We start from the raw sequence: 23,679 nt of genomic DNA, 5'->3' as shown, positions 1-23,679 counted from the left end.
AACAAAGTTTTACATGAATTCATGCAATTTTTGAGCAAAGTGCAATGTAACTCTGCAAGTACAAATTCACCCCACAAACGTATATGTGTGCATGTCTGTCTGGGTTGGGGGGGGTTGAGAGTGAGAGTGTGTCTCTCTGTCTGTCTGTCTGTCTGGGGTGGAGGGTTGTGAGTGTCTGTAAGAGAGAGAGTATATGAATGTGCGGGAGTGTAGAGTGACCTAAATCTCTGAGAGGATGCGTGCGTGTGTGTGTGTCTGTAAGGGTGTCAGTGTGCCTGTGCCAGTGTGTATAGTGCAATGGTGGTCACCTATAGTGTGACATGGTCTCGGTTGAGGCCTTCCCTATGTGTGTGGAACTTGGCTATCAGCCTCTTCTCCGCCACTTTTTGCTGCTGCCTGTCCTGAAGTCCGCCTTGGAGGATGATCACCCAAAGGTCTGAGGTCGAATGTCCTGAGCTGATGAAGTGTTCCCAACTGGGAGGGGACACTCCTGTCTGTTGTGTGGTGCCCATTCATCCGTTGCTGTAGCCTTTGCTCAATGTATCATGCCTCAGGGCATCCTTGCCTGCAACGTATAAGATAGACAACATTGGCTGAGTCACATGAGTACCTGCCATGTACGTGGTGGGAGGTGTCCCCGTGTGTAATGGTGGTATCCATGTCCACACCCTGACACTTCTACCATGACAGGGTTGTATGGAGTTGTCCTGAAAGCCGGATAGCTTGCTACGAACAGTGATCTGTTTGAGGCTTGGCAGTTGTTCAAAGGCAAGCAGTGGAGGTGTGGAGAAGGTCTTGGCGAGGTGCTCATCCTCATTGATAATGTGTTGCAAGTCACGAAGAGCATGGCGTAGTTTTTCAGATCCTGGGAAGTACTGAACAATGAAGGGTACCCTGTTGGTTGCAGCACATGTCTGTCTCCTGAGGAGGTCATTACGGTTCCTTGCTGTGGCACGTCTACACTCACACACACACACACATTCTCTCTCTCTCTCTCTCTCTCTCTCTCTCTCTCTCTCTCTCTCTCTCTCTCTCTCTCTCTCTCTCTCATTCGTTCTCGTTCTCGTTCTTATTCTCTCGTTCTCGTTCTCATTCTCTCGCGTTCTCGTTCTCATTCTCTCTCGCATTCTCTCTCGTTCTCGTTCTCATTCTCTCTCTCTCTCTCTCTCGCGTTCTCGTTCTCTCTCGCGTTCTCTCTCGTTCTCGTTCTCTCTCGCGTTCTCGTTCTCTCTCGTTCTCTCTCATTCTCATTCTCTCTCTCGTTCTCTCTCATTCTCATTCTCTCTCTCTCTCTCTCTCTCTCTCTCTCTCTCATTCTCATTCTCATTCTCTCTCTCTCGTTCGCGCTCTCTCGCGTGCGTTCGCGCTCTCTCGCGTGCGTTCGCGCTCTCTCGCGTGCGTTCGCGCTCTCTCGCGTGCGTTCGCGCTCTCTCGCGTGCGTTCGCGCTCTCTCGCGTGCGTTCGCGCTCTCTCGCGTGCGTTCGCGCTCTCTCGCGTGCTCTCATGTTCGCGCTCTCTCTCTCTCTCTCTCTCTCTCTCTCGCGTTCTCTCTCGCGTTCTCTCTCGCGTTCTCTCTCGCGTTCTCTCTCGCGTTCTCTCTCGCGTTCTCTCTCGCGTTCTCTCTCGCGTTCTCTCTCGCGTTCTCTCATGCTCTCTCATGTTCGCGCGCGCTCGCTCTCTCGCTCTCTCGCGTTCTCTCATGTTCGCGCGCTCTCTCGCTCGCTCGCTCTCTCTCTTTTGTTCGCGCTCTCTTCCCCCCCCACACACGCACGCACTCACACACACATACATTTGTGGAGTGAATTTGTACTTGCAGAGTTACATTGTACTTTGCTCAAAAATTGCAAGAATTCATGTAAAACTTTGTTATCTCCTTTTTTGGATTAGAATCAATCTAAACATCATGGCACAGACAACACGGGGCTAACAACTTCAACATCTTGTCTAGCACCAATTGTTACAGTTAACTTAGAATGAAACTTTTTTTAAAAAAAAGGTTCTGTGATTTACACATGAAAGAAGTGAAACTATCATGGTATTTGAATAGATGAAAGACTCAACAGACAATCAAGGTATTTTTTAATGTATAATTTCAGGTACATCACACTGTAAACTTTTGCTATAAATTCTGTGCCTTACAATTGTGTCCTTCACAACCACCTGATGAAGGATCAGTGTTCTGAAAGCTAGTGTGCTTCCAATTAAACCTGTTGGACTATAACCTAGTGTTGTGAGATTCTTAACTTTGTACACCCCAGTCCAACACCGGCATTTCCACATCATTTAAAAAGTAGAATTCTTTGTTGCCTAGGTAATTGGTAGCATTGTGTGCAAGTTTGCCAATCTGGCAAATGAAGAACGGTTTATTTTTATTCAAACTACATAGTCATGCAGATAACACATTTAGATTTAGTTTCAATTTTGTCTTGCATGATGCCATCTTTTGCATTGCATGTATTATGAGCTTGACTCTTTTTGGCTTGTTTTCCCTCTGAGTCCTGCATGCAAGTCCCAACCCATCAAAAATATGATGGCATCATTTTTTTCACTGTTCTTCTGTCTCCTAGTGTAACTACTTTTGATGTATTGTCCGTTCACATTAATTATCACTGTCATTCTTTTTGGTAATTTTGTCTTTGCATTGTGAATGTTTAGGTCATTGGTTTTGTTAGCTATTTAATTTGGTTAGTTATTCAACTTACAAACAAGGTTAAAGATAAATTAATAAAATGTTGGAGTCAGTAGAATAACTGGGGGAGAAAGTTGGAGGAAGATTGGCAAATTTGAGAATCATAAGCACTCCATTTGTGGTTAATAATCATTTTAAGTTGATTTCCTCTCAAAAAAATTACCATGTCATCTTAGTGAATGACAATGCACCAAATTCACCATATCCTGTGACCAGAATGTAGTAATTGTCATAATTTGATTATGAAGTGCTTACATTTGTTTTCGTAGATTGCAAATGAGTGGATAAAAAGGGATTCTGAGATTAATGACTGTAGTGTGTAAGCACCATTAACCATGCAACTAGTTGAAAAGTAGCTATATAATGAATCATTTGCTCAGCCTGATGAACAATTTGAATTTGCCTCCATTTGGGTGCTTTTAAGATTGGTGATGTTATGATTGTTTTAATTTTAGCGCAATGTTGCTCAGTGTACATCTTTAGGTGCTAGGCAGTATCATTGCTGTTCAGCTACGAGATAGTTATTGTTATTAGCCAGTTACTGTGGCTGGATTCCAATTTTTTTTTAATACCCACTCATTGTAGATTTTGTTTTGATAATTTAAAAAAACCATTGGTACTGATAGTTCATGGTACCAGGTCAAGTCCAGTCTTTACTGATATGTTATTTAAATTGTCACTTATTTTTTGACTTTTTAAAATCCTTTTTTGTGGCATGTAGACAAACCTTTAACAAACGTTAATGTTTTTATGAGTATATTCTTTTTAGTGCAATATCTTCAATGCTGAAAAACCATGTTTCACCAAATTATTTATATCCCATAAAAACAAAACTGTGGATGCTGGAACTCTGAAACAAAAAAAATTGTTGGAAAAGTTCAGCAGGTTTGGTGGCATCTGCGAAGAGAAAACAGTTGGCATTTTGGGTTTAGTGACCCTTGCTTGGATCAGTTCTGCCAGACCTGTGCTTTTCCAGCAATTTGTTTTCATTTTTTATTACATAGCTGAGCATTGCTTCATACATTAAGTGTAATGGGTAGATTTTAATTTTTATTCATTCGTGGGATGGAAATACATTGTATCTATAATGTAAAGATTGTTGGATTTGACATTGTCTACATTTTGCATACACAAATCGTGTGGTTGTGATGAAAATGTTATTATCTGTTCTGTATATATTGTAAAACTTTAAATTTCTCTCTAGAATCATGAATTAGATGGAATCATAGAATCCTCTACAGTATGGAAGCAGGCCGTTAGCCCGAGTCCACACATCCTCTGAACAGCATCCCACCCAGACATCTCATACACACATATCCATCCTGTGATCCTGCATTTCCCATGGCTAATCCACCTAGCCTGGATATGGGGCAATTTAAGATGACCATTCCACCTAACCTGCATATCCTTTGGACTTTGGGAGGAAATCCATACAGACAGAATCCCAAGGTTGAAGTTGAACACTGGCCCCTGCCCCTAGGCAGAGCTAACCACTGAGCCACCATGCTGCCAGGAGGGAAAGGCCATTTATTTTCACAGCGAAGAAATAACCAATGGTTTCTCTCCTCCTTCTGACATATACACACTCATTATGCTTGCTCCCTTCCTCCTCTTTATGATGCAGATGACAACTAAAATTATTCTGAAGACTTTGTTGTCTGTAGCCCATAGGTCAATTCAAGCTATTGACCCATCATTAGAAGATGTACTTCCTAATAATCCTAATAAGTTTGAAAGTTATCCTGTTTTAGTTTGAACTATCCCTGTGCTATGGATTAGTTTTGAAACTCTTCTCTGTACAATTCATAAAAATTTAAAATTAATAGTTTGACTGGAACAAGTTAAGAAATGTTAATTTAATTTAATTTAACCTAAAATAAAACTCAAAGATCTCTCAGCCAACCACTTGGAACATTGATGCAATCGTTGACAGGGAAATGAACTGAATACAATTGGACTTAGAAATGCAATTTCCGGCTTCCTTTTTTCATTCTAAAGCTACACCCCTGGCTGGTATATCAACATTGAAATAGAACAACTTCAGCTTCTGTTCTGACCAAGTTGAGTGGGGCTTGTGCCATGTGTTAGCATCTTTCTGTTCCTGCTGATAACATAATTTCATCTATGCTGCCTCTCTTCAAATAATTTATCTCTTTACCCTCTTAGTTCATTTTAAAGCACTGCTGACAGTGCCACAATTCTTTTTAGATGCAAAACACTGTGCTGAAAACACTCAACAGGTTGAGCAGCTTCAGTGAAAGAACAAAAGGAGAGTTAACATTTTAGTTTGGTCCTAAAAAAGCTCTAGTTTCTCCATTATTTCTTCAGAACTGAATTTTCTGATCTGATTCAATCCTGTGGATCCATGACTGGATGCAGTTTCTAGGATTTGAATGTCTTTTGATGGGAAACGTTGAACCATATCTTTGGTGTGATTTGATCAGAGGCCTATAAGTTCAAGTGTAAGGAACCATTCATTCGTGCAGATTTATTGTTTTAACCCACTTAGTCTGGTGGGCAACCTTATTTTGTTTATCATAAATGTCACTTCTTTTGCATTATAGTCATTTACAGTTGGGTTTGATTTCTTTTCATTACTAAATTGCTTTCTCCAAGAAATATTAAACATATTTAAGGAGGTGATTTTACTTTGTTCAGCTTCCTGTGACTTGTTGGTGTTTTGTGAGGCTTTTTGTATTTTCTTTAACTGTTTGGTTACTGTTCTAAAAGTGAGTAATTGTTTGGCAAATGTATGCTGTTAAATTGCAATGTATTGTGCTCCTTTCTTATTTCCCTGGTGTCATTCAAAATGTATCATGGAATTAATGTTTTAGTGACTCAGTCATGATTTTCTAATCTGTGGTTCCTTGAGAGAAACTGCTTTGATCTAGCAATGGTTGTATGCAGCTAGCCATTGTCCTACTTCAAAACTGCTTGAGATGCATTTCCAATTGCATGACAAGACATCTGATTTGTTGGTTATGGAGAATAGACAGTGGAAATTTGCTGTAGGAAATTTAATGGTTACTGTGAATGCATTTGTGTTCTGCAGCCTCCTCATCCACTTCAATGGAGTAACTATAGCGTTTGTCATCTTTCATTCAACTGATTCCACCTTAACTAAAGAATAAAAAGGAGCACCTTATTTGAATAAGATGAGCTTATAGAACATTAAAGTGCATGGAGATCTGAGATGGACTGACCCATGAATCTCAAATTCAGTATGCAGGTACAGCAAGTGGTTAGGAAGATGTGGAATGTTAGCATGTCTTTGGACTTTGGGAGGAAATCCATACAGACAGAATCCCAAGGTTGGAATTGAACACTGGCCCCTGCCAGTTGAATGCAATATGAAAGTAGTGATGTTTTTCTGCAGTTGTCAGGTAATAGTGAGACACGTGGGGTACTATATACAATTTTTGTCTCCTTATTTAAGACAGGACAAAATTAGTTTAAAGAAGGGTCATTTGACTGAATCCTAGGGTCAGAGGTTTATTTATCTTGAGGAAAGGCTGGATAGGTTGGGCCTCTGTTCAATGGAGTTAAGAATATGAGATGACTTTAATTATTTAAATATTAAGGTTCTGAATGGACTGGCAAGATAAATGCTGAGGATGTTCCTCATAGGAGGGACTAGAATTAGGAGAGGCAGTTTGAAAATAAGGGATATCCTATTTAAGACTAAGATGAGAATTAGTTTGAGGGTCATGAGCCTTTGGCACACTCTCTTCCTCAGTCGTAGGCAGAGTTATTGCACATTTTTAAGGCAGAGGTAGCTAGATTCTTGATTAACAAGGGAGTTGAAGTGTATGGAGGATGAACAGAAAAATGGGTGGAAACTTCAGAGATGAACCATGGTTTTGAGTGATGTACTCTTGAGTTTAATTCGTATGTTTGTATGTTGTGTTTAACTGCAACTAAATCAGTTATTTCCAGTGGCTTTGCAACTTGGTCATTATTACTTTGAGCTCTTAAATATGCTGTAATTCCTTAACAGGAAGTCACCTTGTCTGTTTCTGATATTGGGATTCAACTCTTTAAATATTAAATCCTTGTATATTAATTACAATTATTTGTTGAATCTGAATTGCCAAGTACATTTGCAACAGATACAGTTATGCAAGATTCTTGGTTTGCTATTTTTGAAAAATTAAACTATTCTTCGCCTATTTTGGTTTTGATAGGGGGAAAACTAGGTGATTTCCTAATGTAACAAAGGCAGTCATTTTAATTAGTTTACCATATTGCTTGCAACATTCGTTGTATGTACATTGTTCCAAGCAAAAAATGTACCCTTTGCATGGCAATGTCCATCTTGTGTCATTGCCAGTCAACAGGATACTTGGTGTGTGGATCAGATCTATGGTTACTCTTTTGTCAAGTCTTGATCTCAGAATCAGACTTAGTGTTGGATTCTTCTCTGGTATCAGCAGCTGGAATGTTTGTGCAGGGTAGCAATCCCTCGTGTCACTTGCCTTCTGTGAGCTCCACTTGTATTTAATTAGATCACTACCTGAATGTGGTAAGCTTATTTCTACTTAGTTCAAGATCACCCTGATTTGAAAGCAGATGTATAGGTGTGTGGAACAAGACCCTGAATTGAAAATGAGTAAAGATAGAGGTTGCGTTGTTTCAGAGGGTAATAGTTTCCACTGGATACATGCTTATCAGATGCTTTTCCTTGAAAGCAAGATGGGTTTTGGTTTAGTTTATGCACAGAAGTTGCATTGACGCTGTAGTCGGTATATCAAATTGGTGTCTCAAGATGGACTCTCTTTTTGTTCTTTTTGGTTTAAAGAACCTTCTAAATAAGGGTCACTTGATTCTGGTGACTCCACTTCTTCTCCAGATGCTGCTAGACCTGCTGAGTTTCTCCAGCAATTTCTTTGTTTCGGATCTTCAGTGTCCGCAGTTATTGTTTTATTTATATTAAGGCCAGAATCATCTGTTCGATTAACTACCTGCAACATTACTTAAACACACTCGTGTGTTATTAACTAAGTTATTGGAGTCGCAAGTTACTGCCTTCAGTTACTATCTTCAGAAAGGTGAAGGAAAATAATCTCTCCTAAATATAATTTAATTTGCTTTATTTTCTCGCATTGAAAAATGAAGTATGACTGAATAGTTAACAATTTGGACCAATGTTTAAAAAGTGTACTGTAAATCCATTAATGAGACTATTTCTGAACTTCAACAACTTTGTTAATTCTCTCATTCCTAATGACAGATGAAGAGGAACAAGATCTTCAAGGGGACGTGAACAATCCTGCTGTTTATGAAAATCGCCACTTTGCAGCTGATGGTTTGTAACTGTCTGCCATGAGACTGAATCCAAGTTTATAGGCCGTGGAAAGAATGTTGTGTGACTTTGACGCAATAATGCAAAATCATTTTACAGTATGCCATGGCCTTTTAACAAGTGCATTACTTGATAAGTTTGAGCACTTCTGGTGTTGCTGTCCGGTGAAATAGAAGGTGATGCAAACTAATATTTGTTAAAAATTACAAGCAAATTGTTTAGATTGATTTATAATTGCAAACATTTGTGGGGGAGGGGGTTGGAGGAGGGAATTTCATTTACCTCTGTACATTATTTTGTATATTTTGTACTTTTGAAAATTTTATGAACAAAGTTTAGTTTTTGTTTTGAGGTTTGGAGTTCATGAAACCATTGCATAAATATAATATCAGCAAAATGACTGCTATATTTCAGGTTAATCAAAGTAGCATTTGAGAACTGATCTGTTTAAAGGACTATATTTAAAACAACTTAATGGAGTCGCTGAAACATTTTGCTTTGTACAGTCTCTACAAGATTTAATTTGCTTAGTGAAGTTTTCGCATTGTGCTGTGAAGACAGTAAATGTTATCCCTTTTTTGACTGTGTAAATCTATTCTAGTGATTTAAATGCGTTCTAATTTCAACAGGAGAAGAATGTATAGATACATGCAGTCATTAACAAACCCAGTGCAGCAGATGAAATTCAATGAAAAGTCTTCAATAGAAACATTTTGGATGTCAATTTTCACATGTTACTTTTGTTGCTTCCATCAAAACATGTTTATTGCTGTATAAATTTTAAAAATAATAGCGATGAAATTTGGAAAGGCTACCTACAACAGGCATAGATAACTAACACTTTTGTGGAGATGTTTCTGGATCTAAGGAGGATTATGGGGGGAGGTCAATGATATTTTAAAAGAAAACCGTTTTTGAAAACTGGTGAAGCATGACCCTCTGTGGCTGGTTGTTGTTACTATGGTAAGTAGATTACTGATGTTTCCTAATGGATTAAACATTAAGACACCACATGATCTACTCTGCTCAGCAAAGATTGGCTCTGATGTCTTACATATACTGACATTTAAATAAAGTATAAGCCTATTGTACATGGATGTCCTGGTATGGTTTTCATTCCTTAAGATACAGTTAGCCACTTATTTCTCTCTCTGTTTTACCAATGTTACACAGGCTTGCCACAGTGCTGGTTGATGGCTGTTATATCAACATTGTTTTTGGGTTTGGCCATTGTCTTGCATCTTGATGCCTTCCTGCTACTCACCCTCCTGACGTTTATGTCTGGGGGCTGACACCTTTGCATGTGGTGCTGCCTACATCAGTGGCTGGGTTCTTTTGTGGCCAACCAACAATTTGAAGAATTTTGCATTTCCTGCAGCAAGTTTTGTTTTTGGGGGAGAAGCAAGACTTCTTGGTTGGCTCTGATGCAATATGCGAGGCCAGGATGACCCATACTAACCCAATTTTGGCCCTTACTTTCCCACTTGATTATTTGTAAATGCTAATTTGCAGGCTGCTGGGGGAGCTTAGGCTGAGGGGAAGCCAGGGTCAATGCCTCATGTAGGAAGATGTGCAGGTAGTGTCGTCTCTGAACGACTTCCTTCCAACATTGGAAGTGCACTGCTGAAAGTAACCCAGTTGGGCCTTGAGTGGGTGGGGTTCTATCAATGCTATCTTTTCAACATTGAGTACACGCCTGCAAAAAAGAATTGTGGCCCCTGTGAGTGTTCCCTTTTTCAACATATAGTCTGCCTCCCAATCTAGGGTCCTGGTCAGTGAGGACTGTCTGTAGTCCCAGCCCTGACCACTTCAGTATCTGAGGGGCAACCAGTATCAGCAGTAATGTTTTGCTGCCAACTCTTTGGCTAGCAGAAAGGGAAATCTCACCATCCTAACAATCCTGGCTTGCAATGAATGAGTGAACCCAAGGCCTTCCAGCTCGGAGGTAGGAGATGTAGCCACTGACCAGCTCCAGCTCCCTTCTCCCATCTTCCGTTAATCTCATGAAATTGTTTAAATGACAAGAGTTTTATTCACTATTTTAATATCCACATAAGAATAAGGGGAAAAATAAACAATGTCTTGTGGAGCTGAAAGTAATTAATGCTTTCAATACCATAGAATTCAGCAAACAGTAAAATGTTGCACTATCTCATTTAAAGCGACTATTGTAGAGCCTCTGCATTGTACAAAAATGTAAAATCTCTAACTTGCTCTTGAAGCATGAGGCAAAAAATACTGTGAATTAGCAGACTGGGAAATATAGTCAGGCGAGAAATATATTGCAATGTACTATTTCCAATAATTTGATATCTTCATTTTAGAATGATCATTAAGTATAATAAGTTTGGTTGCAAAGTTTATGCTTCAGAAAAATTATGATCAGAGCAAAAGAATTGGGATTTCAAAGAGTAGAAACAAACTCGTTTTTTAAAAAACAATTCTGCAATATAGACTGAAAAATAATGTGTCACTGCAGAGCTTCAGGGTGTTTTCCTGTAATTTCATGCGGGCTAACATAGCCATCAAAAGGAATGATACATCTTCCACAGTTGTGGGATCTCAATGTCATTGAGTGGACATGAAGAAATGCAATATGAATTATTAATTAAGTGGTTAACAATCATAACTAAGTGGATAATACAGCTCATAATGAACCTTCTGGCCAATCAATTACTTTATTTTGTGGTTCTGGTCATTATCTGAAGCATTCTACTAAAATTATGTAGTTTCTAACTTGCTCTGGGTATCTTATTCTGTAATTGGCAAACTTAGGAATATAAACAAAAGTCAGTAGGTCTGCCTCTGTGTGCAGCTTTTTGGGGAGGGCTGGGGTTGTTCGTTTTCCAAGTTAAATAATTGCATTGAATTTTGTGCTTCTGAAATGTTACATCTGTGTTGTAAAATTGTAAGATGCTGCATGGTAAAATGGTTTGTTTCTCTGATTTGTTTACAATAATTTGAATAAATGATTTATTTGAGTTGATGTGGAGAGTGTGTTTGTGAAATGCTATTGATTAATGTATACACATTGTTTGGACTGCCTGCCAGAAACTTCATGGAAATAAAATGCACATTAATTTCAGAACTTTTTTTTAAAAAAAAAAGTAGTATGAATTAAAACTTCTGGCAAAGAGAAAGATACAATATTTGGACATCTCTTGCAACTGCAGCTACATCAGTGCTAAATGGTTACAAGCATTGACTTCCACCCAGCAGGTCACGCAGCATCTGTGGATAGTTAATATTTCACCTCCATGATCTTAACATCCTCAAATGTGTAATGGGATCTTTTACGTCCAGCTGAGATGGCACATCCATTTAATGCCTGTAAAGTGCAAGCATCCCATCTGCTGCACTGGACTATTGGCCCGGATTTTTGATCTCCGGTCATGAAATGGGGCTGAACCCAGAATCTTCTGACTCAGATGCAATAGTGCTCCCGATTACTGAAGTTTGACTGATTTATAATGAGCTGTAGTTACATAGAGCTTCATTCAGTATTTGATCATTTTTCATGGCACAGAACTTTTGTAATCTTGAACTAGGTGTATTTTCTTGCCCTCCTTTGCAGCTGCCCTCCTGTTCTAGCTTTTCTTGAGTTCCAATTGGAAGATAAGCTTCACAATGCACTTTGCAACTTGAAATTCAATTTAGTAGGAATTTCTGTTGGGGGAAATTACTTTATTGTCTTGTTCTCCAGTGGTGTGTGCCTGTATTGATATTTATTTTAAATGATTTTAGTACTGTTTGGGTTAAACAACACCTGTTGTCCTTCTGTATTATAGTGATTACAACTTGTTTATTGGTTGCTGTTATTAAGTTTGTATTATATTACTGAACCTATCACTAACCATTTCTGATTGTAGGCTACACCAGTCTTTCAGCAAAATCTAATGTTAAATTGTCACCCAAAAAAAATCAAAATCAGAAAAGATAGAAACTCTCAATGTCAGATAATGTATGGGTAATTAACATTTTTATTGCTTTATGAAAAGGGAAGTCTCTTAAGGCAGTTTTGTTTCCAGTCTGTCAAAGTTCAGTGAATTTAGAAATGCTCAACATTGTGAACCATTCTCAAATGTTCACATCTGCAAGGTTAGCGATTCAGAATAAATTGATCGTTTGAAGACAGATTTAGACAAGTGGTTGAGTTTGTGTGCAGCTGATATGGACAACAGAAGGGTCATGCACAATATTAATGCTAAGAGTTGTGCAAAGCCTATTAAAAAGAAGAGTTTGGGTAAGTAGTATTTGATCTTTTGTTAAAGATGCAGTGAGATTGTTATATGGAAAACAACTTACAGTACAGAGTGAACACTATACAAAACTTTTACTGGTTAAATTAATGTGCAATGACATGAGCTGAACACCGTGCAAGATCGTGAAGCTCTTAAGGGGGAAAGTTTCTGCAAGTAAGGTCTTATTTAAATAAGGTTGAAGTCCTTTTGAGGGTTGTTTGAAATAGATAGGATGATACCTAGAATCCATGTCTTTTAAATCCATTGGTCTCAAGATGGTTAATTTTTGAGACATTGTTTATAAATGTAATCTCTTCCTCTGCCAATCTGTAAAATGAATGTTGACTGGTTCTTGAATCTTTTACCAACAGGAACAGTTTGTCTACTGTTTCTCTCTTCTGTTCAGACTGCTCATGATTTTGAGCATTTATCCAATCGTGTCTTAATCTTTTTTTCAATGGAAACAGCTCCAGTTTCTCCAATCTATCCATCTAACTGACATTTCTCATCCCTAAAATAATTCTTGTGAATCTTTTCTGCATCCTCTCAAATGCCTTCACCTTCTTTGGTTAAGCCTCAATAGAGTATTGTCAATGTTTTATGCAGGTTTAACACACCTTACTTTTGTATTCTGCATCCCTGGCTGTAAAGCCCAGAATCCCTTTCACTATATCATCCTTGGAATTGATTTTAGAGATGAGATAAATGAGGAATTGCTGCATTTGGGATTTTAAGAAGCTCCTGAAAGTAGTTGCTCAAGTTCGAGAATCATTTAAAAATGCGATTAAGTCATTGCTATGCAAACACCCTTCAGTATATCCACAGAATTGTGGGCCATGGACACCTTCTGGAATAGTTCTATCAGTGCTGGTTTCAGTGTCCTCGAGGCAGGATGATAATCTTAAACGTAAAGTGCGCGAAACAGCCAACATCTCCAGCACCAAGGCCATCTTCCTACAAAGACAATAGTGTTGTGCAGATCACATTGCCTGGGTCAGTCATCTGCCGAATATTTTGTTGTATGGAGAGCTGACCACTGGTAAACAGAATAAAGGGACGCCATTGCATACGTTTTGTGAAATTTGGAGGGAGGTCCCTCTACAAGCCTCATCCACGTGCAGATCGTGGATTGTGGTGCCTAGAGACGTCAAAACAGAATTACGATAAATACCTTTTTAGAGAAGAACCAGAATGAAAGAGATAAGGATATATCCAGTTTTTTCCCAGTAATGATTATACCTTGTGTACTCTTGTGGGAGATTCTGCTGATTATGGATAGGCTGACTAGCTATATATGGCCCTGCAGCCAAGGAGTATAAATTTCCCAAAATCTTTGGCAAAGAAATGCTAACTGAAGAGAAAGAAGTATTATCCAATTTGCTTGTAAGTCCTTACTTTTCAATGATCAAGTGAGCTCTATTTTTGGACATTTGAGTTGACAAATTATGGGAATGTGGAGGCCGGGTGACTGGAGGGAGAAATTGTTGCAGTGAAACCACCTAGAATACAGCCAACCAGAATTGGAAACTACTGGAAGATCAGAATTGGATAGGTTTCTGACTAGATAATATGGGGATTATGAGCAATAAAAATGTCTGTAGGTTTTCCTTTTTTAAAAAGATTGTTTCCTACCCTTCTGTACTGATACGTCCAGCTTTTCCCTAAAGTAGTTTATAGTTAGCAGGAGCAAGTAGTGTGACATCATCCAGTGACAGATAACTGCTCACAATCCCTTTTAAAAGTAGCTGTTGTTGCTTGTAGTAAAAATGGGGTAGAGAGAAAAACTAGTCTGCATTATTTCTGATGTAGTGTCAGGTGGTAATGCATCCCATGGCAATTGGAAATTTCCTCAACAGTATTGTAGTAATTTAACCTTCAGATGCAATTATAAATTTCATCTGCAAAAAAGATGAAGAATTGCAGTACTGTCGATGGTAAGTTTCATTCATTAATCAAATTTTCTTGTTGACAATGCACATCCACCTGCTCCATGCTTGGTTTGGGTAGTCTCATGCTATCATCTCAAACTGAGTCAGCAGAGATTTGTTATCATGGAACATCATGTTTAACTATCTTAAGTTCTTTGAAGTTTTAGATTGGAGGGTATTGATTAGAGCAGCACAGTTAATTACTAGATGAACTTTTTGACAGAAGTATCACCCTGTAGATTTGATAGCTTAGTTAAAATCCATTAGATAAGAGATATTAGTTACATGGATACAAAATTGGCTGAACAGACCGAGAAGACAGTGGTGTATTATTTTTCGGGCTGGGAAGTAGCATATTGTGGTTTCCCCCAAAGATCAGTATTAAGACCACTTCTATTTGATGTAAATGTTACTTATGTAGACGGTTTGAAGAGGATAGTAACTAACTTGAGGATGACTGTGATAAAATGGACAGACACAATGGATAAAAATGTAAAGTGATGTGAACACTGCTAAGAAAACTTGATGCAATATCAATTAAATAGTACAGCAATAGAGAAATCAAATGGTGTCTCTTTTAATAGGACAACTCGAAGGCCATTTTGGGGTGGGAAAAGTACGTAGGAGATTCTGTCAGCCTCAACTACAGCTTTATTCAATGCTGAGCACAGCACTGAAGGAAGGAAGTAAAGCCTTTGTGAGAATACGAACAAGATCTATTAGAATTGTACCAGCAATGAGGGACTTAATTAGGTGGAGAATCTAAGATTATTCTTAGAACAATGCCCAAGAGGAGATTTCAAGATCATGAATGGGTTTGGAAGAGTAGGCAGAAACTTTTTAATAGCAGGAGGGTCAGTAATCAGATCCCACATCTAGGACTATTGGCGGTAAGAGTGTAGCTGACAAAAATATTTTTAGTAATTAACACAACTGTACCCCATTTTTTAAAAACAATCAAATGTAATAAAATACTTCCCCTTCCAGAATTTAAAGATTTGAGGAAAAAGCTGGGGTGGGGAAAGATGATGGTGGTGTTGATTTAGATAGATCTTTCAAAGAAATGATACAGACACAAGGAACCATTTTATGATTCTCAGTTTGCCCAGTACCTGGATGCTTTAATAGGAAAAACTGGACCGAATTCTGCTTGATCTGATATGTCATTCTTGTAACTGCACTGTTTGAAAACTCAACTCGGATAACGAGTTGTATTGCTGAGCTATTAACTAATCCAAACTCACCGGCAGCTTCCTGTCACAAGTATTTGCTTGTGTTTGTTCCAGCCTACGTGTATGCTAGTACAACGACCGATAATATTGTGCTGCTCCTAAAGCAATCCAAAATATTTTTAGATATTTGTTGAAGTGTATATGAGTTGACTTGAAAGGAGGTGGTTAGCAGCTTTGCAGCATGCCTTTTTACCACGAATGCAGGTTTTAAATTCAGTTAAATAGGCCTGGAATGCAAGCAAAGTGATTTGAATGATATTCGTGAACTAATAACTACGAGCTAATTCTTGGAGAAGCCCAGAGGGACCAGAATTAACATTTCAATGTAAGTGACTTACCGTTGCAATATTTATGCTCCAATATATAATTGACATATAAAGTGGAAGTTAATTTCTATCTAAAATTGAAATGTTTGTTACAAAAGTAAAACAAATCTGAAGCAAATTTTGAAAAAGGCTGGAAATCGGCATTTAAGAGCAAGATTTGTTACCAACTCCACGTCCTTCTACGGCTGCTACCAGACCTGCTCATTATATGTAGTCTAGAATTTTCTGTACTTCGTTACGTTGAAACTTCTCAACTTTTTAATTACTATTTTTCTAGCATTTATTTTACATTCGCTACACTGAAGCATCAAGTCTGTGAGGGAGAGAATCTAGCAGAATTCAATACGTTGATTCTAGCTTGATTTCATTTATAAACCCAACGGACAGTCTGACAAGCTTGACTTTACTCCAATTGTATGTGGATGAAATTTTCATTTCCAGTCATAACTATGTAATAGATTTTAAATTTCCCCTTTCAGAGTTTCTCTAGTATTTTCATTTTATTTAAGATTTGGGGATGGAGAAGCACTGATTTAATTAGACGCTTTAATAGCAGCAAGGAACCTTATCTCTCAGAAGAGCCCTCCTTCAGAAAACATTTAAAGTTGACACGTTCTGAGGAAGTCTTACCAAACTCGGAATGTTAATTCAACATCCGTAGTCGAAAAACTTCTGATATTTTCACTTTATGCTGATTTAAGTAAATCAAAAAGAGGAAAACAGTTTCTGGGGGGTGAAGAATGACACAAGAAAAACCTAAGAACTAGGGATGTTAGAAATCAAACAAAGCACAAATTGATTGGGGGAGGAGAGAGGGGAGAAGAGTATCGGTGGAGAGAAAGCAGAATTAATGTTTCTGGTCCAGTGACTATTCTTCGCTCTAGCTGGGAAAAGGCTGAGGATGTATGCTAGGGAAGGGGAAGAAATAAACGATATATGGAGCTGAGAGAGAAAACAAAAACATTTGTCCGATCATAGCAGAAAGCTGAGAACACTTGGAAGAGAAGGTCAGGGCTGGGGACAATGGCTAGCTTTTACGAAGAGCCGGGGGGCCCGATTATCCCATTTGAACGCCCTTTTCCAATTGTCATTTCGTCAGAATTCTTATGGTACGTAGAGTTAGACTGAAATAGAAATAAAATACTGCGGTTCCTGGAAATCTGAAACCCCCAAACTGAGGAAACTCAGCCGCTCTGACAGCATCTGTGGAGAGAATAACCGAGTTAAGGGTTTAAGTTCCGTATGACTATTTTTCTCATCGTTACAGACGTCTCTAGCCCTGAGTTTCTCTCGCATTTCGTTATAGCATAAGTAGTGGGAGTGAAAAAGTAGTTGAGTCGAGCTGAATAACTTCTAGCCCCCCTTCCCTTTCTACAAGAGCAGCCACTATACACCATGGAGTACTGTATATGGTACAAAGTGAATTTGGCTGTTAGTGTAACATCTGAAACAAGCAAAGCAAAAATGAATGCTGGAAGTCTGAATTTAAATAAGTGCCGGAGAAACGCGATGGGTTCGGCAGTGTCTGTAGAGAAAGGTCCGACAGGCCTGCACTTCAACAAAAACAAATTACTGTGGAAACTCAATAGGGGATGGTAGCGTCCGTATAGAGACAAAGGTAACTTACCGGGTTCGACACGGCTCCTCTTCAATAAAAATAATTGATGGAGAGAGAGAGAAATAGAGTCAAGATTTTGAGTTCAGTATGACAATTCCCCAGAGCTGGTAAAGGGGTGGGGGAAGCTGGTAAATGTGTAGGTGCTGATGACAATCTGCAGAAGGACAAAGTTAAAGGGCTGATCCCCGAAACGTCGATTCTCCTGCTCCTTGGGATGCTGCCTGACCTGCTGCGCTTTTCCAGCAACACATTTTCAGCTCTGATCCTCCAGCATCTGCAGTCCTCACTTTCTCCTCACAGTTAAAAATCACACAACACCAAGTTATAGTCCAACAGGTTTATTTGGAAGTACTAGCCGAAGACAGCATTGGACTATAACCTGATGATTAACTGATTTTCAACTTTGTCTAACCCAGAGCAACACCGGCATCTCCGTGTCAAACCTGCAGATGCACCGTCTTCCGGGGTCCAGCACTGTATCACTCAATGTTGCGTATGGAGGAGGGGGGGGCGTGGTCGGCGCGCGCACGGGCGGCTGTGCCCGCGCGTCCCCCTGGCGTGCGCGGGCACGCGGTGCATCCGGGTTCCCGGTCCGCCGTCTCTCCCTGTGTGTGTGGTGCGCGGCGGCGGGAAATGGCGCCCGAATGTTGGCGAGTGTAAACAGCGAGCGATCGGCGGCCCAGCGACAGCAAGCGGCCCCCGTACCTCCTGGACAGACGGCCCTCGCCGGCAGCCCGGTAAGGCGACCTCGCGAGGGAGGGATGAATGGACGGGTGGGAAGAAGGAGGTGGTGGGGGGGGAGGAGGAACACGCTGGGGCTTTCCTTCCGCGGCTTTCTCGCCGAGAGCCTCCCGCCTCCCCGTCAACTGACAAAGGAGAGAGAGAGAGAGAGAGCAAAGGGGGAGGGGCCGCCACCATCTCCCTCCACAACAAACACCCCCCCCCCCCACCCCAACCCACCACTACCGCCGGCCCCCATCCCAAACCGAGCCGCTTCCTCCCGGGGAGCACTATCACTCCAGCCCGAGGCTGTCTTTAGGGCCTGGGGATGCGGTACAGGCTGAAGGGCTCCAAGCGGAGCTGACACTCGGTGCAGCCTCTAGGCCTCAGGCGGTTCAGGCTCTTGGGTTTAGATTTAAGCCGCGGCCGGGGTAAGGCGCACACCGCGTCAGGCCCCGGGTTTGATTTTGAGGGGGGGGGGGGGTTATAAGTGACGGATTTACCTTTTTGCTTCCCCCCCCCCCCCCCCCACCGAACCCTCACGGGTACAGCCCCGGACACTACAGTCAAGCGCTGACACCGCCCCCCCCCACATCCCCACACACCCCCCCCCACATCCCCACACACCGCCCCCCCCCCACATCCCCACACACCGCCCCCCCCCACATCCCCACACACCGCCCCCCCCAACATCCACACACCGCCCCCCCCCCACATCCACACACCGCCCCCCCCCAACATCCACACACACCGCCCCCCCCAACATCCACACACCGCCCCCCCCCCACATCCCCACACACCGCCCCCCCCACATCCACACACCGCCCCCTCCACATCCCCACACACTGCCCCCTCCACATCCCCACACACCGCCCCCCCCAACATCCACACACCGCCCCCCCCCACATCCCCACACCGCCCCCCCCCACACACCGCCCCCCCCCACATCCCCACACACCGCCCCCCCCAACATCCCCACACACCGCCCCCCCCAACATCCACACACCGCCCCCCCCCACATCCCCACACACCGCCCCCCCCCCACATCCACACACACCGCCCCCCCCAACATCCACACACCGCCCCCCCCCCACACACCGCCCCCCCCCACATCCCCACACACCGCCCCCCCCAACATCCACACACCGCCCCCCCCCACATCCCCACACACCGCCCCCCCCCCACATCCACACACCGCCCCCCCCCCCCACATCCCCACACACCGCCCCCCCCCACATCCACACACCGCCCCCCCCAACATCCACACACCGCCCCCCCCCCCACATCCCCACACACCGCCCCCCCCACATCCCCACACCGCCCCCCCCCCACATCCCCACACACCGCCCCCCCCACATCCACACACCGCCCCCCCCACATCCCCACACACTGCCCCCTCCACATCCCCACACACCGCCCCCCCCCACATCCACACACCGCCCCCCCCCACATCCACACACCGCCCCCCCCCCACATCTACACACCGCCCCCCCCCCACATCTACACACTGCCCCCCCCACATCCACACACCGCCCCCCCCCACGTCCACACACCGCCCCCCCCCACGTCCACACACCGCCCCCACCCCACGTCCACACACCGACCCCACCCCACGTACACACACCGCCCCCCCCCCACATCCCCACACACCGCCCCCCCCCAACATCCACACACCGCCCCCCCCCACATCCACACACCGCCCCCCCCCACATCCCCACACACCGCCCCCCCCCAACATCCACACACCGCGCCCCCTCCCAACATCCACACACCGCCCCCCCACATCCCCACACACCGGCCCCCCCCACATCCACACACCGCCCCCCCCCCCCCACATCCACACACCGCGCCCCCCACATCCACACACCGCCCCCCCCCCCACATTCACACATGGCCCCCCCCCCCACATCCCCACACACCGCCCCCCCCACATCCACACACCGCACCCCCCCCCACATCCACATACCGCCCCCTCCACATCCCCACACACCGCCCCCTCCACATCCCCAGACACCGCCCCCCCCCACATCCACACACCGCCCCCCCCCCCACATCCACACACCGCCCCCCCCCCCACATCCACACACCGCCCCCCCCCCCACATCCACACACCGGCCCCCCCCCCAACATCCACACACCGCCCCCACCCACATCCACACACCGCCCTCCCCCACATCCACACACCGCCCCCCCCACATCCACACACCGCCCCCCCCCCCACATCCACACACCGCACCCCCCCCACGTCCACACACCGCCCCCGCCCACGTCCACACACCGCCCCCCGCCCACGTCCACACACCGCCCCCCCCCACATCCACACACCGCCCCCCCCCCACATCCACGCACCGCGCCCCCCCCAACATCCCCACACCGCCCCCCCCACATCCCCACACCGCCCCCCCCACATCCCCACACCGCCCCCCCCACATCCCCACACCGCCCCCCCCCCACATCCCCACACCGCCCCCCCCCCACATCCCCACACCGCCCCCCCCCACATCCACACACCGCCCCCCCCCACATCCACACACCGCCCCCCCCCACATCCACACACCGCCCCCCCCCACATCCACACACCGCCCCCCCCCCACATCCACACACCGCCCCCCCCCACATCCACACACCGCCCCCCCCCACATCCACACACCGCCCCCCCCCACATCCACACACCGCCCCCCCCCCACATCCACGCACCGCGCCCCCCCCAACATCCCCACACCGCCCCCCCCACATCCCCACACCGCCCCCCCCACATCCCCACACCGCCCCCCCCACATCCCCACACCGCCCCCCCCCCACATCCCCACACCGCCCCCCCCCCCACATCCCCACACCGCCCCCCCCCACATCCACACACCGCCCCCCCCCACATCCACACACCGCCCCCCCCCCACATCCACACACCGCCCCCCCCCACATCCACACACCGCCCCCCCCCACATCCACACACCGCCCCCCCCCAACATCCCCACACCGCCCCCCCCCACATCCCCACACCGCCCCCCCCACATCCCCACACCGCCCCCCCCCACATCCCCACACCGCCCCCCCCCACATCCACACACCGCCCCCCCCCCCACATCCACACACCGCCCCCCCCCACATCCCCACACCGCCCCCCCCCACATCCCCACAACGCCCCCCCCCCACATCCACACACCGCCCCCCCCCACATCCACACACCGCCCCCCCCCACATCCACACACCGCCCCCCCCCACATCCACACACCGCCCCCCCCCACATCCACACACCGCCCCCCCCCACATCCACACACCGCCCCCCCCCACATCCACACACCGCCCCCCCCCACATCCACACACCGCCCACCCCCACATCCACACACCGCCCCCCCCCCACATCCACACACCGCCCCCCCCACATCCACACACTCCGCCCCCCCCACATCCCCACACACACACCCCCCCCAACATCCACACCACCCCCCAACATCCACACACATCCCCACACACCGCCCCTCCCACATCCCCACACCGCCTCCCCCACATCCACCCACCGCCCCCCCCCCCACATCCACCCACCGCCCCCCCCCACATCCACACACCGCCCCCCCCCACATCCACACACCGCCCCCCCCACGTCCACACACCGCCCCCCCCACATCCCCACACCGCCCCCCCCCCACATCCCCACACCGCCCCCCCCCACATCCACACACCGCCCCCCCCCACATCCACACACCGCCCCCCCCCCACATCCACACACCGCCCCCCCCCCACATCCACACACCGCCCCCCCCCACATCCACACACCGCCCCCCCCCCCACATCCACACACCGCCCCCCCCCACATCCACACACCGCCCCCCCCCCAACATCCCCACACCGCCCCACCAACATCCCCACACCGCCCCCCCCCACATCCCCACACCGCCCCCCCCCACATCCCCACACCGCCCCCCCCCCACATCCCCACACCACCCCCCCCCACATCCACACACCGCCCCCCCCCACATCCACACACCGCCCCCCCCCACATCCCCACACCGCCCCCCCCCCAACATCCCCACACCGCCCCCCCCCACATCCCCACACCGCCCCCCCCCACATCCCCACACCGCCCCCCCCCACATCCCCACACCGCCCCCCCCACATCCACACACCGCCCCCCCCCCACATCCCCACACCGCCCCCCCCCACATCCCCACACCGCCCCCCCCACATCCCCACAACGCCCCCCCCCCCACATCCACACACCGCCCCCCCCCACATCCACACACCGCCCCCCCCCCACATCCACACACCGCCCCCCCCCACATCCACACACCGCCCCCCCCCACATCCACACACCGCCCCCCCCCACATCCACACACCGCCCCCCCCCACATCCACACACCGCCCACCCCCACATCCACACACCGCCCCCCCCCCACATCCACACACCGCCCCCCCCACATCCACACACTCCGCCCCCCCCACATCCCCACACACACACCCCCCCCAACATCCACACCACCCCCCAACATCCACACACATCCCCACACACCGCCCCTCCCACATCCCCACACCGCCTCCCCCACATCCACCCACCGCCCCCCCCCACATCCACCCACCGCCCCCCCCCACATCCACCCACCGCCCCCCCCCCACATCCACCCACCGCCCCCCCCCACATCCACACACCGCCCCCCCCACGTCCACACACCGCCCCCCCCACGTCCACACACCGCCCCCCCCACGTCCACACACCACCCCCCCCCCCACGTCCACACACCGCCCCCCCCCACGTCCACACACCGCCCCCCCCCCACGTCCACACACCGCCCCCCCCCCACGTCCACACACCGCCCCCCCCACGTCCACACACCGCCCCCCCCCACATCCACACACCGCCCCCCCCCAACATCCACACCCCCCCCCACATCCACACCCCCCCCACATCCACACCCCCCCCACATCCACACCCCCCCCACATCCACACACCGCCCCCCCCGACATCCACACACCGCCCCCCAACATCCACACACCGCCCCCCAACATCCACACACCGCCCCCCCCATATCCACATACCGCCCCCCCCATATCCACATACCGCCCCCCCCCAACATCCACACACCGCCCCCCCCCACATCCACACACCGCCCCCCCCCACATCCACACACCGCCCCCCCCCCACATCCACACACCGCCCCCCCACATCCACACACCGCCCCCCCACATCCACACACCGCCCCCCCACATCCACACCCCCCCCCCCACATCCACCCACCGCCCCCCCCACATCCACACACCGCGCGCCCCCCCCACATCCACACACCCCCCCCCCACATCCACACACACCGCCCCCACCCACATCCCCACACACCGCCATCCACACCCCCCCCCACATCCACACACCGCCCCCCCCAACACCCACACACCGCCCCCCCCCACATCCACACACCGCCCCCCCCAACACCCACACACCGCCCCCCCCCCCACATCCACACACCGCGCGCCCCCCTCAAATCCACACACCGCCCCCCCCCCACATCCACACACCGCGCCCCCCCCCACATCCACACACCGCGCCCCCCCCCCACATCCACACACCGCGCCCCCCCCCCACATCCACACACCGCGCCCCCCCCCACATCCACACACCGCGCCCCCCCCCCACATC

At 47.3% G+C, this 23,679-nt stretch overlaps 2 protein-coding genes across 9 annotated transcripts in view; both read left to right on the top strand.

The window, feature by feature from the left end:
- golm2 (golgi membrane protein 2) overlaps positions 1 to 10,977 on the top strand; it is a 93,601-nt gene extending 82,624 nt beyond the window's left edge. For all 3 annotated transcript variants that reach the window (XM_072565336.1, XM_072565337.1, XM_072565335.1), the window contains one exon: positions 7,920 to 10,977. In XM_072565336.1, coding sequence (XP_072421437.1) covers positions 7,920 to 8,002 — 83 coding nt within the window. In that variant the 3' untranslated portion in view covers positions 8,003 to 10,977. The remainder of the gene's footprint in view (positions 1 to 7,919) is intronic.
- Positions 10,978 to 17,920: 6,943 nt separating this feature from the next.
- The window catches only part of LOC140469081 (CTD small phosphatase-like protein 2), a 92,700-nt gene continuing 86,941 nt past the window's right edge, over positions 17,921 to 23,679 (top strand). For 3 of the 6 annotated variants that reach the window (XM_072565339.1, XM_072565340.1, XM_072565343.1), the window contains exon 1: positions 17,954 to 18,073. The gene's annotated coding sequence lies outside the window, so the exon portion shown is untranslated. Of the gene's footprint in view, positions 18,074 to 23,679 lie in introns of all 6 variants that reach the window. The other 3 variants (XM_072565338.1, XM_072565341.1, XM_072565342.1) reach the window with 2 other exon arrangements.

This window comes from Chiloscyllium punctatum, chromosome 48 (genome assembly GCF_047496795.1).
Source record: "Chiloscyllium punctatum isolate Juve2018m chromosome 48, sChiPun1.3, whole genome shotgun sequence".
In the NCBI taxonomy this organism is placed as follows: Eukaryota; Metazoa; Chordata; class Chondrichthyes; order Orectolobiformes; family Hemiscylliidae; genus Chiloscyllium; species Chiloscyllium punctatum.
This window is presented reverse-complemented; position numbering and strand designations above follow the sequence as displayed.